General features: G+C 47.2%; 5 protein-coding genes across 5 annotated transcripts; 1 reads left to right on the forward strand and 4 right to left on the reverse strand.

Annotated features, from left to right (window-relative positions):
• Positions 1 to 1,494: 1,494 nt before the first annotated feature.
• Positions 1,495 to 2,821, forward strand: N7478_004559 (uncharacterized protein; the record flags this gene model as incomplete). Its single annotated transcript, XM_056920773.1, has 4 exons — positions 1,495 to 1,662; positions 1,728 to 1,871; positions 1,933 to 2,000; positions 2,056 to 2,821. The coding sequence occupies 4 exons, from the start codon at positions 1,495 to 1,497 to the stop codon at positions 2,819 to 2,821; spliced, it is 1,146 nt and encodes a 381-aa protein (XP_056778810.1).
• A 928-nt stretch (positions 2,822 to 3,749) lies between these two features.
• N7478_004560 (inorganic phosphate transporter) lies at positions 3,750 to 5,701 on the reverse strand (the record flags this gene model as incomplete). Its single annotated transcript, XM_056920774.1, has 3 exons — positions 3,750 to 4,033; positions 4,112 to 5,557; positions 5,623 to 5,701. The coding sequence occupies 3 exons, from the start codon at positions 5,699 to 5,701 to the stop codon at positions 3,750 to 3,752; spliced, it is 1,809 nt and encodes a 602-aa protein (XP_056778811.1).
• Positions 5,702 to 6,548: 847 nt separating this feature from the next.
• On the reverse strand, positions 6,549 to 7,795 carry N7478_004561 (DUF92 domain-containing protein; the record flags this gene model as incomplete). The annotated part of the gene is made up of 3 exons (XM_056920775.1): positions 6,549 to 7,203; positions 7,309 to 7,553; positions 7,610 to 7,795. The coding sequence occupies 3 exons, from the start codon at positions 7,793 to 7,795 to the stop codon at positions 6,549 to 6,551; spliced, it is 1,086 nt and encodes a 361-aa protein (XP_056778812.1).
• A 391-nt stretch (positions 7,796 to 8,186) lies between these two features.
• N7478_004562 (putative pyruvate formate lyase activating enzyme) lies at positions 8,187 to 8,480 on the reverse strand (the record flags this gene model as incomplete). Its single annotated transcript, XM_056920776.1, has 1 exon — positions 8,187 to 8,480. One exon carries the CDS (start codon positions 8,478 to 8,480, stop codon positions 8,187 to 8,189), a length of 294 nt encoding a protein of 97 aa, XP_056778813.1.
• A 1,382-nt stretch (positions 8,481 to 9,862) lies between these two features.
• xlnR (putative C6 transcription factor) lies at positions 9,863 to 12,855 on the reverse strand (the record flags this gene model as incomplete). Its single annotated transcript, XM_056920777.1, has 3 exons — positions 9,863 to 10,006; positions 10,070 to 12,360; positions 12,420 to 12,855. 3 exons carry the CDS (start codon positions 12,853 to 12,855, stop codon positions 9,863 to 9,865), a joined length of 2,871 nt encoding a protein of 956 aa, XP_056778814.1.
• Positions 12,856 to 14,296: the final 1,441 nt, after the last annotated feature.

The following is a 14,296-nucleotide window of genomic DNA, read 5'->3' on the forward strand; positions in this document are numbered from 1 at the left end:
ACAAATCCAGAATAATTCACACAGAGTGCGAGAGCAGGTCTGTAAATAGGTCCATTTCTATAGTGGAACCTTCCTTGCCCGTGCTGGTAGCAACCGAAGCATATTAAATACCCTGAAGCAGAAGGCCCCGCCGAATTGGACGCGATCGGGCGAATGCCGACCTCTTCAGTGGAAGTTTACCCCGCTACAAGCCGAATATGACGTCCAAATTGCCCTGAAACCCCGCACCAGAAACAACCTTTTTACGAGTTCAAAGTTAATAATGCGACTGGTGGAAATTGGCATCGGAGTTATTGCGGTCATCCACTTACTTGACGGGATAATCAGTGGGCGAAGTAATGCTAGATCTCGTTGAGCAGCAAGATGCGCCGCAGCTTTCCTAATGCGGTAATGTTGTCGGGCGTGAGGTGCATAGTTGAAGTACGGGGTTAGGACCAATCCTAGGTTTCCTTCTGCGAAATGATAGAGCCTTCAACTACGATGTTGAATGTTTTCTTGCAGCATATTGCTAAATCTAGTAGCTGTAGGGAAAGAGTGAGCACAACGGAGAATTGGCGATCATGCTAACGAAACTGCAAGAACTACTCAGTGACCAAGCACAAATAAGGGTGACCCATATTCGAGATTGAACTCCTTGAGCATAAGTCCGTCCCCGGATAAGTCTACTAGTAGCTAGGCTAAATAAATTAGTATTCGGTGAGACAATCATAGTGCGAGCCAGATACCATAATCAGAATGAAAGTTTGTATTTGATTATCGCGAGCCATAGCTCAGCCGGCTGTGTACGACCCCGCGCACGCGCCATTTATTATAATTGCTGGACTGTCAGAACCTTAAAATAGATACCTGATATAGATGAATTAGATGTAGGAGAGAAAAACTACGGTCGCATGCCCAGGTGGGGATCCAATGTGGCCAGGGGACGTGTGCGCGAGCAGCCCTGGAGAACCTTGGAATTTACATAGTGATTGTCGCTGCTGAAGCTGCAGAATATATCCGAGTATTTCAAGTTCTCCTATCGTGCCTGGAGGCTGAAAACCGAATTCGGTGTTTACTGGAGGATTTAGGGGCTCCTACAAGGCTACAGCAGGGTTCAAGTGCATACGGGTCGGCACTATCTATGCAATCGATCTTGGCACCCGATTATAGCCCAATCAGTGATAAGCTCCCGCCAACCCTTACGCCACCCGCATGGCGTGCACATGTGGTGGGGATGGAAAATATGGAAAATGGACCCATCTCAGGGCCCCATTGACCAACCTCCTTTTCAATCATTTTGTTTCTCACATTTGCCCTACAGCAGTCCGGTAACTAGCGATAACCTCTTGAGTTTTGTCCCGGCGCCATCACCTCTGCCTTGTTTCTGTAACCCGGAGATGCTTTGTTTACCTTGATGTTTATCTTGATGCCCGGCTAAACAGCATCGCAGTCACTAAGCTAATCAAAACAAAAAAAAAAAAAAAAAAAAATTTCGGCGTAAACAGCGCCGAAATTATGGGATTATCACCAACTCAACGGCGCTGGGGTCGGCTGGCCCTCGTGCTTGTTGGAACTTGGGCCATTATCTATAGATTCTGGCCAGTCTCACACGAACATCATTTTATTGGCCATCCCCAGCAGGTTTGGGACGACATTGCAGCCATTGAAAACCAGACATTAGGTGTCAGTGTTATTTGACATGAACCTCTTCTTTTTCTCTCCTTCTTCCTTTTCTGACAAATTCGCAGTTCGGCAAAGTATTTGCCATAAATATGGCCAGTCGACCTGATAAGCGTGACAATATTGAATTGGGTTCGTCGGTCTGCGATTTCTTCGTCGATTGGATCGATGGCGTACTCCCAGAAGAGATCAATCCTACAATTTATCCATATGTTGGTCTTGCAATCACTCCAATGTTTTGCGACAAAGTCGCTAAGAATCAATCAAATCTAGAATTGGGATAAGGATAGACAGAAGAGCGAATACGCGGCCCGTCGGGCGCATGTGAATGGGATGAGACGGTACGTATCGGATAAACTAAAAAGACGGGTTCAATTAATATTAATATTGCCTTAGCGTTGTCGAGGATAGGATTGGAAGCGCAATAATAATGGAGGATGATGCTGACTGGGATGTGAACATCAAAGCACAACTTCAAAACTTCGCTTTGGGATTGCGGGAAATCCAAAGAACAACTGATATACCAAGTGCCTCACCATATGGCGATGACTGGGATGTACTCTGGCTAGGCCATTGCGGTATAGAATGCAGGACCGACCTTCCCTTCTACGAAACACCGAATGACTTGACTGTACCTCAACCCCGCCATTTTCTTCCCTATTTTGGTAGTGTCCCTCGCTTCGAGCGACCAGATCACGCCAGATTGACTTGTGCTATTCGAGACGGCATATGCACAAATATGTATGCCGTGAGCTATCAAGGTGCCCAGCGCATTCTAGCCGCGCTGTCGGTGAATCCTTCCGGTCTTGCCGAGGATATTGATATTGGTGGAGCATTCGACGTATCTCTAGGTGCCATGTGTAATAATGGATATCTACGCTGCTTTGCCACCTATCCGGCTTTGACTGGGACATTTCGATCTGCCGGAGCCTCAGAAAAGTCGTCTGACATCAACGACGTGAAAGGCGAAGCTGTGGGATTTGAAAGTAGAGGAGTACTATATAGTACCATGCTGAACGTGAAGCAAATTCTTCATCAACAGCCTGTACGCGCAACTTGGAACGATGTTGAGAGACCATTCATTGAATCGGATATGATAACGATCGGAGGAGGTTCAATTTACATGGTTCAGTTCGCTGCTGACAAGCAGCCACGGCCATAGAGCAACTTGAACGTACGTGTACATATGGATAATAATTCATACAAATGATATGTATCATTTAGTGTCTTGTTTTTTGTGGTGTTTCAAAACTGCAGTTACATATACTAGTAGCCTTTATAACATATCTTCGCCCCCTCCGAAGATCTTGTCTCTCTTCATTTTTCATTTGATAAGTTTCTAAAGTAGACCAGGGCAACCTTCAAGTGGAATACGGATGTTCGCCGAATCGATATATCATCTGTACAAATGTTAAAGCTCTTTTGAAAATCCTTTATATCTAGTTAAGCGTATGATTTAGAGGCAGGATAAGTCTCATCTGTGCTAAATTGACATCAGGTCGCGTGTCTTCACTACTTCCATGAGAGTTCCAAAAATTCCTCCCGAACCCTTTCTTCTGGCACTTTGAGTAATCAAGAGAGTTGTTTTCAGTAAGTCTCTTAAAAGAGTGCAAATGTTGAACTGATCAAGAGCCCTGGATATTATTTTTGGCCTTATGCAACCCTTGAGCCAAATAATTTCAGTGAGGGGAATGTCACGCCAGGCACTATTTAGGATTACGTCGTGAAGAGAGCTCGCACCTGTTTTAGTATTTCTCTGTGTTGTAGCGCGATTTTGTTCATAACTTCAATTTTACTTAAGTTTTCATCACACCCTTTGGCAATACTTCTGGAATTGAAGGCATCTGATGCATATGTACTAGTAGAAGTTTGGTACGAAAGACTCAAAGTAACTGTAAGATTTCAGATAGTTGCTTCCAGGTTCTGTTTAAGATCTCACTATCGTAATGGATTATCCATGGTAATAACCTCTTTTTCAACGGAAGGTCGTTGATGCCTCGAAAATTAAAAACCCTTGTTTTACACTCCAACTAGGTATAGTATATAAATGATATAATGGTCAAGCAAAGCAAATTTCGCCACCTCTAAGACTAGAAGTGAGGTGCGTTAATGAAAAGACCCATGAGACATCCACCGAGGGTACCAGCAATGGGAATTGTCATGATCCATGCAAGGAGCAACAGACCAACTCGCTGGAAGTTGACAGCCTTGAGGGTACCATTGCATAGACCAACACCAACGGTGGCACCAGTGATACACATGGAGGTTGAGACAGGGAGAGAGTATTGTGAGAATATAAGAACTGTAAGTGCAGCGCCCATCTCCATGGAAGAACCACGGCTGGGGGAGTGGTAGGTGATCTTGTTACCCATAACTATAATTGACCAGAGTTAGTAAATGCAGTTCGGGTATGGCACTCCTTGACTTGGGCATATAAGAAAGTTTACTTTACCTTTCATGATGTTGTAACCGTAGGTTACTAGACCAGTAGAGATACAAAGGGCCAGAACAGCAAGTTGCCAGACGGGAACGGGAGCTTTGGCTGCGGCAGGGTCACCGGTTGACCATGCAGAGTAGATGGCAGCCCAGGGACCAACAGAATTTCCAATATCGTTCGCACCGTGGGCGAAGGAGGCAGTACAAGCTGTCAAAACTTGGACAAAGGAGTAAGTGTGCTCGACTTCGTTAGGGTATTTCTCTGCGGCAGCATACACGCGCTTCATGCGCTCGCCTTCGGGTGTCCCGGCGACACCACTTTGAGCGGTGTGGATGTCGTAGTGGGCGCCGTAAAGAAGACCACAGACAATGGTAGGAGGGATACGCTTGAGCATGATCCACATGTTGCGGATCTCGTAGAGTTCACCAGGTCCCATGGGGTTGTCACGGAGGAAACGCATTGCCCATCCCAGGGGGCTACGACTCTGTAGAAGCTTATTGCGGTGCTTAGCCTCTGACTGAGCGACGATCTCCTTGTATGTGAGTTGGTGTGCTTCAACTGCAACCATGTTCTTTTCATGATCTCCATTCTGGGAGCTGGATGCCTGGCCATCCTTTTCAAGGGCATCCTTGTCGACCGACCCACGGCCATGAGTCGAGGCCTCATCTTCGTACTCCTCTTGGACAACAGCATAATTAGGGACCTTGGCCACCTCGCCATCAGTGGGGGCGGGACGGCTTAGGAGTGTTGGTCCCAGAATGAACATCCACCATTGAACCGAGTGATCCTTCTTGATGACCTTTGCATGCACGAAGGGAACAAAGAATATAGCAGACAGAAGGCAAACACCTCCGCCACATCCCATTGTCACCGCAGCAATGTACCAGCCAGGCTTCTTGCTCAGGCCCAAGTTGGGGGAGCCCTTGTAGACAATAGAAAGTGTGCAAAGAGTGGCAGCGAGCAAGAACCAAAAGGGCGAGCTGTAAACAGCCCATGGTACTGGGTTGCGGCGCATATGCACGATGACCTTGATCAACATGAAGATGATTGCTGCAAAGCCTGCCGAGATGATAGGTGCCATTCCTAGACCTGCAAAGATAGCGCCCAGTCCCTTTCCATCGTGCCAGCCCCATTGAACCTGAGAGGCCCCAACAGTTGCAACACCAACACCGGCAACGGCCGAGATAAGAGAGTAGGTCGAAGAGACGTGAGCCGAGTGTCGAGTACACCACATGACCCAGGAAGAGGCAGCAGCCAGAGCACAGGTGAAGGCCATCATTTGGACGCCGGCATCGCCTCTGAAAGCATCATTGGGAATGATACCGTTCTTGATGGTCTCGGCGGTTCGGGATCCGACGGTAACAGCGCCTAAGAATTCGAAGATTGTACCGAGTACCATGGCCTGTCTATAAGAAATAGATCGAGATGAGACACTGGTTGCCCAGGAATTTGCCACGTCGTCTTTTTTATATTAGTACACTGGAATCGGAACATTGAATCAACTTAATTCTAAGAATGGCACTCACTTGCACCGTTGTTGTATGCATCAAGCATGGCAAACAGTGTGCCGATTGCAAACACATAGTCATATTGATGAAGATACATCTTGACTTGCCGGAGACTTCAATTTGAAGCTGTTTGTTTTAGAAAACAAGCGCCGTTTAGTGCAATGCCAGAAAGAAGTGAATCGAGGTACGATCTACCTCTCCTTTTATATACAAAGCTGAGAAAAATCGGCCATTCCGCCTCATCAACCCACTCCAGTGCTCAGGGCCATGTGCTTAACATAGAAATTGCCTAGAAGACACATTAGATTACTCTTTCCACCCGTTTCAACCACACGTGCTACATCGACTCGCAATACGGGCTGCAGCGCTCGTTTCCAGCTCCAGCACTTCGACTTGGCAGAAACATAGTTTCGAAGTCCGAGATCGTGGTGGCTGTTCTGGGCGCTGGGTCATTTCCAAAGTTTCTTGGATAAAGCGTGGCAATCACGCAAGAGAAGCCCAGCCAAGGGAACTGGAAGGCAATTTCTCATAGATGTTTTGGTGAAAAGCAAAATTGGCGACCTTGGCGAGACCTTGGCAGTGCTGGGTCCGTCGGGTTTTTATAGTAAGAACTCGACGTTAACTTGGATCCGACTGGGCCCCCGATTTCGGGCGGGGCTTGGCGAGCTCGGGGGGCGCAGGGTCGCTTCCTATAAGCTTGCGGGTCGTCCACACGTGGGTGCGCGAGCTTATGCCTTTGCTTCTTGGCGGGAGGAAGCCATGGAATCTTTCTACTGTATCAAGGTAACTTTAACACTTGCTTTTCTTAGACTCTCTTCAAATGTTGTTCTTCGTATCCCGAAACATCACAAGAGAAATCCCATTGATAAGAAATAAAGACAATTATTCACAATCGCTGGATGCATACTAACATAACATTGCTCTCATGTAGAAGGTTCATATGACTATACCAGCAATTCCTGCATATCGATCCCCCAAACCCACGTCGCAATACTCATAGCACCCACAGTCATCGTAAGTGACATAGCTAAGTTCACCCCATTATTATTTAACCAATCATGCCCGACAGTCACCTGTCGGCTGTGGTGACCCTCCTGTTCAACCGGGCCACCCACTGATTGTCCCGAGGCAAGGCTACCCCGTATAGTAGAACTATCTTCGGAGTTGTCCGGTCCATTAAGTCCATCATTCCCTGTTGACTTCCCAGACGCAGGGATATTCTCTGGCTTCGTTGAACCAGGACGAACAAGAACTCTCTGACCATTATCCCCTTCCACAACTTTGCCACTCCGTTTATCCACCACGGTAGTCTGTAACAGTCCCCCTAGCACACTATCTAGGATACTTCCCAGTAAACCCCAGAAGGAGAACGCGATAACCCACAGTGCACGATCTTGTACTCCGAGCCCAGCGCATAACGGCGTGAAGATAGCTGATGACAATGCGATAGTGAATGATCCGAATAGACCAGCGCCCAGTCCAGCTGCTGTTACACCACCGTTTGTGCCTGGCGGTACTTGTCGCAGGTTCCACGAGGTAATGAGGCGGGGTTTGGATTTGGAGAGGATGCCCAGTTCGGAAGAGTACGTGTCGGCTGCGCTAGCGCAATAATGTCTATATATACCGATGGATACGTTAGTACTGCAGAGGCGAAAAATAATGCGATCGCATCGAAGCCAAAGAAACAAAAAGATCTGAACATACGCGACGATGCCGACCATTAGGATATCCGCAGCGCTACCACCAAAGGAGAAGCATGACTCGGTCGGGGAGCTCTTGGATAGCACATATGTGTGCGCGATGGCCAGAACAGTAGCAGAAATCGAGTTCGCTAGCACTTGGACGTGATTTCGTTTGCCTTCGCCGCCCTCCGCGCCTGCTGCGGAGAGGGTCAGACGCGCCTTGACATCGTGTTTAACCTGGATCAGCGAGAGATAACCAGTCAGTTTCTTCGACCAAGAATAATCAGGGCATATATTCGCTGCAGAAAGAGTCTCGTGCTTACCTTTGTAGCCTTTTGGGATCCGAGATAGAACACTGCGAGTAGTATGAACGGTGTGTTCCATGGGTGCAAGGCGTGCGCGCTAGCTGACAAGCCGGCGGCGACGAGAGCGAGAGAAGTAAGGGATTGTTTTGACCAGGCGCGATATAGTAGCAAGGCCACTAGGGATAGGCCGTATAACGGTTGCATGATGCTGTGTGGGAAGAGAAAATGAGGTTGGGCCACGTCGGGATGTTGATGTTCAGCTTGAGTGGGGCACCTGATCTCCATGAACAATACGAACAACCCAACAAACTGTCGAACTGGTGAAAGAACCCGAACAATCAAGAAAATACTAGCTAGGAAATTTTAATTTTCTATCCATACAAATAAAAGAGCTAAAATAGGGGTATCTTTGGCATTTTATATTGGTATTTATCAACTTGTCATTCTAATGAAGTTCTAGTCAAGCTGGGTAACATACAGTGGAGTACTTCGTACTAGTATAACTAAGCAGCTACACAATAATCCAAGACTGGTCAATATACAGTAAACTTTGAACAGGGCCTTTAAATAGTACATAGTAGTATATTGGAATATTTCAAAGATGAAACTGTCCCTCATGCGGTTCACAAAACCGCCAAAGACCAGCCTGAACAGCAGCATCCTTAACCGGTCCAAGTTCCTCATCACGTACAGCACGATTAATCTCAGCATATTTAACCTCTTCATGACTATCACTTCCCTCTCCCCCAAATCGCACCCGTCTAGTAACTCGTCTTTTTCTCCCAACATGCGCATCAGGATGATACTGCTCCATAATATGCACGTATAAATCCCGCGAAACATTCTCCGCAAGCCAACGCGTGATCTCCTGAACCTCTTTACCCGGCATAACAAGATGACGAAATAATATTCCCTTCTTCGCAATACCATCTGAGGTGAATGATAAATGTTCAACTTGGCGATGCATCTATTTGATACTTTCCATTGCTATGGATGTATAATTTTCTGCTTTCAGTAGGCGTTTCGAGGTACTGTCCTTCCAAACTTTGAAGTCTGGCAAATAGATATCGACCAGGCCATCAAGCAGCGTAAACGAGTCTAATGAGTCAAAAGACGAGATATTGTATATTATTGGGATTCGGAGACCCATGTCTCGCGCGCTGAGAATCAATCGAAAGAGTAACTTGGGGTACAACGTGCTCGGGTGTGACGAGGTTGATATTGTAAACGTTTCCAAATGTTGTAGTTTTAAATACCACTCCGCTAGTTCTTCAGGCGTAAGATCGAATCCGTCTCGTTAATGTGCGATATCCTATATTCACAGGTTAACCTGTTCATCCATCGATGATATAAAGACGATCCAGATGAAAAAGACGATACATGATTCTGACAGAAGACACAGCGAAGGTTACAGCCTGAGAAAAATACTGAGCCACTTCCATGGTGGCCTTGTATGCAGGGGTCCTCTCCACGATGTGGTGTAATGACATTAACCTTCACTATTTTCGCACCGATAAGACACATGCCGGTTGTTTCGTATCGATTTATTCCTCATTTCCGTGGACATAGATTACATTGGCGGAGATCTGCGTATGCTAGTGATCGCCTTTTGGCAGATTCGACAGATGTCAGAAGTTGGTAGCGGGGGAGGTAGTAATCTAGAAGGAATGCGGAGGGGATTCCTAAGAATCGCTTGGAGACCGCGGATGGTAAAAGTTGCTTCAAGTTGGAAGTGGAGAGAGTTCGGGTTGGAAGTCTTATGAAAAGTGCCATGTCTTGGGTAATTGTGTGATTTCTCTCATAAAAGATTCGAGTCTCTGCATAATTTGTTAGGAAATGAAGCTCACAGCCCTTCGTCACGCGAAGAATAGGGTATATTCAGTTAAATATAGTAGATTCGAAGACTTGAGTCTGAGGTTAATGCACGGATTTCACTGACTTTCGGAGAGAAAGGGTAGTATGTCAAGTTTCAACTGTCTTTGTTTCTGATGTCAATAATATAACAAGAAATAAGTCAAGATAATAACATTGAAGGGTATTTAATATGTGCGATGTCAAAATAGACAATAAAAACCCGCTTTGCGCCCCAGGGTATGTCCAGTGTCAAGCAAGTAATAATATACAGAAAAGAGATGGCAAAATATGGCCCGTTTTTGAGATCCAATACTCCATAAAGAAGAGCCCTATACTTCCAGCGTACTTATAATAACATAATTTAAGTAAAAAGAAGAAAAGAAAAGCGAGTAGACGACTGTTTGTCTAAGCCCAGCCTCATAGAGCGAGACCACTACCATCTCCGCTCCAGCGATAAAGTGCTAGTACCTCACGTCTCCGTTGATGTTGCTCAGCAGAGCTCTCCGGAACACGGCCGCGAACCTGCGCAAGGGCTGAACGCATAACTTTGCGGAATGTTCTCTGTGGGCAGAAGTTAGCCTAAGCTCAAGGTTCGGGTGATTTCCAAACTCCCAGTAAACGTACCTGATACTCTGTATTCAAAGTCACAACGCAAGCCTCGTGTGCTCGCACAATGGTCTCGCACGCTCTAACAACACTAGGACTTGCATCCCCTGCAAGCTTATCCGTCGTCAAGAGCAGAAGGAAACTTCCTTGTAGAAGATATATACCAAAGAAAAATGGCATGAAACTCAGATCAGGATCGTATTCCAAGATATCGGAAGCTGCCTCAGCAGCGCTGACAGCATGGCCCATGGCAGTAATAAAAGAATCAGAAGAGATCCAAAGGTCATTATCATCGAGTAGGTTGATTGGATCCCATTTATCCGCGACTAGAATGTGAAGGACGTGCATTATGTGGGTTCCATATGCCACAACCATTTTGGTGTGGACAATGGACTCGCTGAAATGTGACCCAGCCGTGCTGCTTGAGAGTCCCGAGGGGCTGACATGGTTCATATGCGTCCCTTCCATCTTCGTGTCATTGTCGCCAGTTCCAAGTGTTAGTGAACTTGTATACCGAGCCTCGAACTCTTTTAGGCTTTGGGCATAAACATCTAATTGTCGAGTAATTTCCATGGCTTGGCTTTCCCATTCGCCGCTGTTGCGAAAATGGAGCCCAAACCGTGGATGGTTCCGAGCATGGTGCAAATCCACAATCTCACCAAGAATGCTCATCAAAGGGAGGAAATAACCAAACATGCTATGACTTGTACACTCGAAGGCTGGTCCCGCGCGTCGATAGTTAGCAGCTGAAAAATCACCAGCCTGCCAGAGGTCGTCGTTCATAGGCTGCAATAAGCCTTCACACTCTTTATCCAAGAGGGTAAGAGGACGATTATAGCAGAGAGATAAATGCCTGTCCATGACGTATAGCAACCACCAGATGCGCCGACGCTCTTCGCGCTCTTCTTCTGTTATATTCACGCTAGAGCTTCCCGAGCCGTGGCCCATTGAGTTTAGTAATGATGCAGACTGCCTTTTGTTTCCATTCATGTCTATCTCATTCTCCCCGTCTAGCTCTCCGTCTTGGCCGTTGTTGGCACTCGGTGGTAGCTCTCGGCCGAGTTTAAGCTCGCGCGCGAGGGACCATGCAGCAGTCCACCAACGCATACTAGCAGCTTTATATTCACTTGCTGATACCACTGTAGCCAAGTGAACGTAGGTCGCAACGTCATCCACGGCCCCCGTTGCGCTACTCTGAGCTCCAATTTGGTCCATGGAGACGCCGAATCCGCCTAGAGCTACCCCATTAATGACCATATTAGCTGCATAGTTGGGCGATGTTTCACCAGTTGCAGGTCCATGGATGAGCGGTCGAAGCAAGCCAACGGTCAATTCGAGCAACTTTTGACAGACTCGTCCTCGTGCTGATGGAGGCGAGGTTAAAAAGGCAGCTTCGCTTGTTTGCGCCGCTACCCAGAGCATGCTGGCTAGTAGGCCTGGAGTACAGGACCTTGGCTTTGTAGGGTGTAGGAAGGATTGTTTGCGGAAGACGAAACCGACAACATATGGCGACAGCGGAGAGAGGTGTGAGGAAGTAGAGCTGGTAAAATATACATCCAGGAGATCGCAGGCGAGAGATTGAGGAATAATGGATGCGATATGAGGAAGGACGGGTTGCAAAACGGGATATCTTAAAGAGCTTGTAAATGGAGCGATACTAAACGATGGAAAGTTGGCTGGAGATGGTGATGGGAGAGGTAGCCAGTTGGGAGATTGTGTTGGTGGTGTGAACCCTAAAAAGGACGCAGATGGGTTCTCTGTTGAGCCACCCAGTCGAAATTGGTTCAGTGCCGATGAATTGTGGTCTTGAGAGTTCATAACAGAATACGAGCCGTCGTTGTAACCCGACCCGAATCCTTGCGCATGAAGCATTGAAGGCGGCGATCTATGGTTTGCATTGGAATCCTGCATCATCTGCAAAGATCGAAGGTCGGAGACAGAAATGTGAGGTCGGGTTGTCTCAGGTAAATTCCCATAATTCAAGGACAGACCATCCATATTGCTCCCCATCGCCTGCGAATGTACTGTTGCCGAGTGCGGGTTGTGCTGGACACCGTCCACGCCAGAGATGCTGGAATTATGCAAATGCTGTTGTGTAGACTCTGGCAATGTACTGGCCACGTTAAATGATGTATTATAATTACCGTTCGCCTCATGAGAAGACTGCGAAGGAGGAGAATTCTCTTGGGCCGTTGTTCCATCTGGAACGATTTGCTCGCCGTTCGTGGAGGTTCCCGGTGCAAGATCTTTCTTCGATGCTTTCCCGCGCTTTTTACGCTCGCGGGCGTATTCACAGCTAAGTCCGAACTCTAGAAATAGTTAGTTTCATAACCTAACACGGTCGAAATATCGGGATAGAAGTAGATACCGAGGCAATGCGCGCAAGGTTGCTGCCCGTCACATTTGGTTCGCAGCTGGTTGCACTGGTCGCAAGCGCGGCTTATTCTCCGGCGCACTGGGCCGGCAGTTGAATTCTTGCGAATCGCCGACCGAGCCTCAGCAAGCATATCTCGCTGTTGCAGGGACATTTTCCCACCATCATGGGTATTATTTTGGTCGTTGTATGAATGCAAGTGACGCGCATCTGTTGAACCGGGGGCATTGTGGTTGTGTCCGGGATCGATCGGGGCTTGGGATGATGCGCCAGCTTGTCGCGCTAGTTGCAACTCTTCCAACGCATATTGTGAACCTTCCGCAAGCGTATCGAGGCCGGGGGTTCGAGATTGAGACATTCGAGTAGGCTGCGAACGGGATAGAAAGGGGAAGGAGGAGTCGGCAAAGGATTGGAGGGAAGTCATCGACATGCTTCTTCGTAAGGTCTAGACGTCCGACGACATGAAGTCGTGGCTTATCACAAAGTGATCCAGGGTGTCTGGCAAAGTCCAAGAAAGCCGACAAAACAGAAAGTCAAATTTCAAGTGTTGTATGACTCGGGCGACATTGCCAGGTGAGTTGTCAAAGAGGCAAGACTCCAAACGGCGACAGCGTGATGGGCGGCAAAACTCCACAGTTCCTTTTTCTTCTTCAATAACCTCTAAGCCGGGGTCCAAGCGCCAAAATCTGGCCGGGAAGGGTTCTAGATCCCCAATTTATTATAAACAGCCTTAAAACAAATGCGACGTGAATCTCTGGGGAAGAAGACGGCAAAGCGAAAATGAACTTGAAGAGGGGAAATCTGAAAACCTGGGGAGGCGGGGAAGATGGCACGTGGTGATCGCTTCCAAGTCCCCCAACTTCAAGTTCTTATGTGACTACAATATGTTGGGAACCTCGATGGTATATTTGGCTTTAACTTTTTACATACTATGGGGATATATGTTCACGGTTGAACATTTATGCACCCCAGGTCGGTTACAGAGAAGGATAGGATGGTCGACCTGCAGGATTGCCCCCTTCACAGAGATTTCCGGGGATTTTGCCGAAACCCAAGCAGCGGTCTAATGTGGGTTGCATGGTCGGCACTGGACCCCTTATTTACCAGTTTCAAGTTGTTGATATTCAGCTATACCGGTCGCATTTCCTCAAGGTTTTGCTGGCTGAATATATTCATTGCTTATACTTGATGGCCTCCGAACTGATCCCGTTTGGGCACTAAAGTAGAAAGCCAAATAGAAGGGGGAAACATGTCGTTCTGGTCAACTTTGCCAATGGTCTGACTCTCCGGAAACCGGTTAAGGTTCGGACAACGGCGCACAACCCTTTTTATGGGCAACGATGGGGTCAGATTGGACCGTAGTCTACCCATGAAAATAGGTTTATACATTTGTTTTTATGTTGGGCTTGAAGCAAGTTACAAGCTCCCGATACTATTAAAGTTTAACTTATGGAATCGCTCGGAGATGTACATCAACCTGATCATCAATCCAAGTAGCTGGAGTTAAATGACTTTGGTTCCTGCTTGGTGATCAACATGATCAACAGGGAGTATGGGGTATATGGAGTAACCGACCATTGCCAGATCCGTCGATTTCTCTTCAATCTAACCTTGATCTCGGCTGAATCCGCGCTTTTGCCTAAATTGCCGGGATTGTTGTACGTGATGACACCCTGGACGGGCCGGGATATAGACCTGCCTGGCATGGATAATAAGGTTTCACTGTGATTAGCGAAGAGAAGGTATCATTTGATAGGTTGTATTATGGGAATGCTGTTCATTAAAAGAGACTGAGAGGAGGAAACTGTCACGGCAATTATGTGGGTATGGGGATTAGTGCCAAGGCACCCTCAGGCTACTAGTGACATAGT

The sequence above is a fragment of the Penicillium angulare genome (genome assembly GCF_028827245.1).
Source record: "Penicillium angulare strain IBT 27051 chromosome Unknown utg000004l_segment0_segment0, whole genome shotgun sequence".
Lineage (NCBI taxonomy): Eukaryota > Fungi > Ascomycota > Eurotiomycetes > Eurotiales > Aspergillaceae > Penicillium > Penicillium angulare.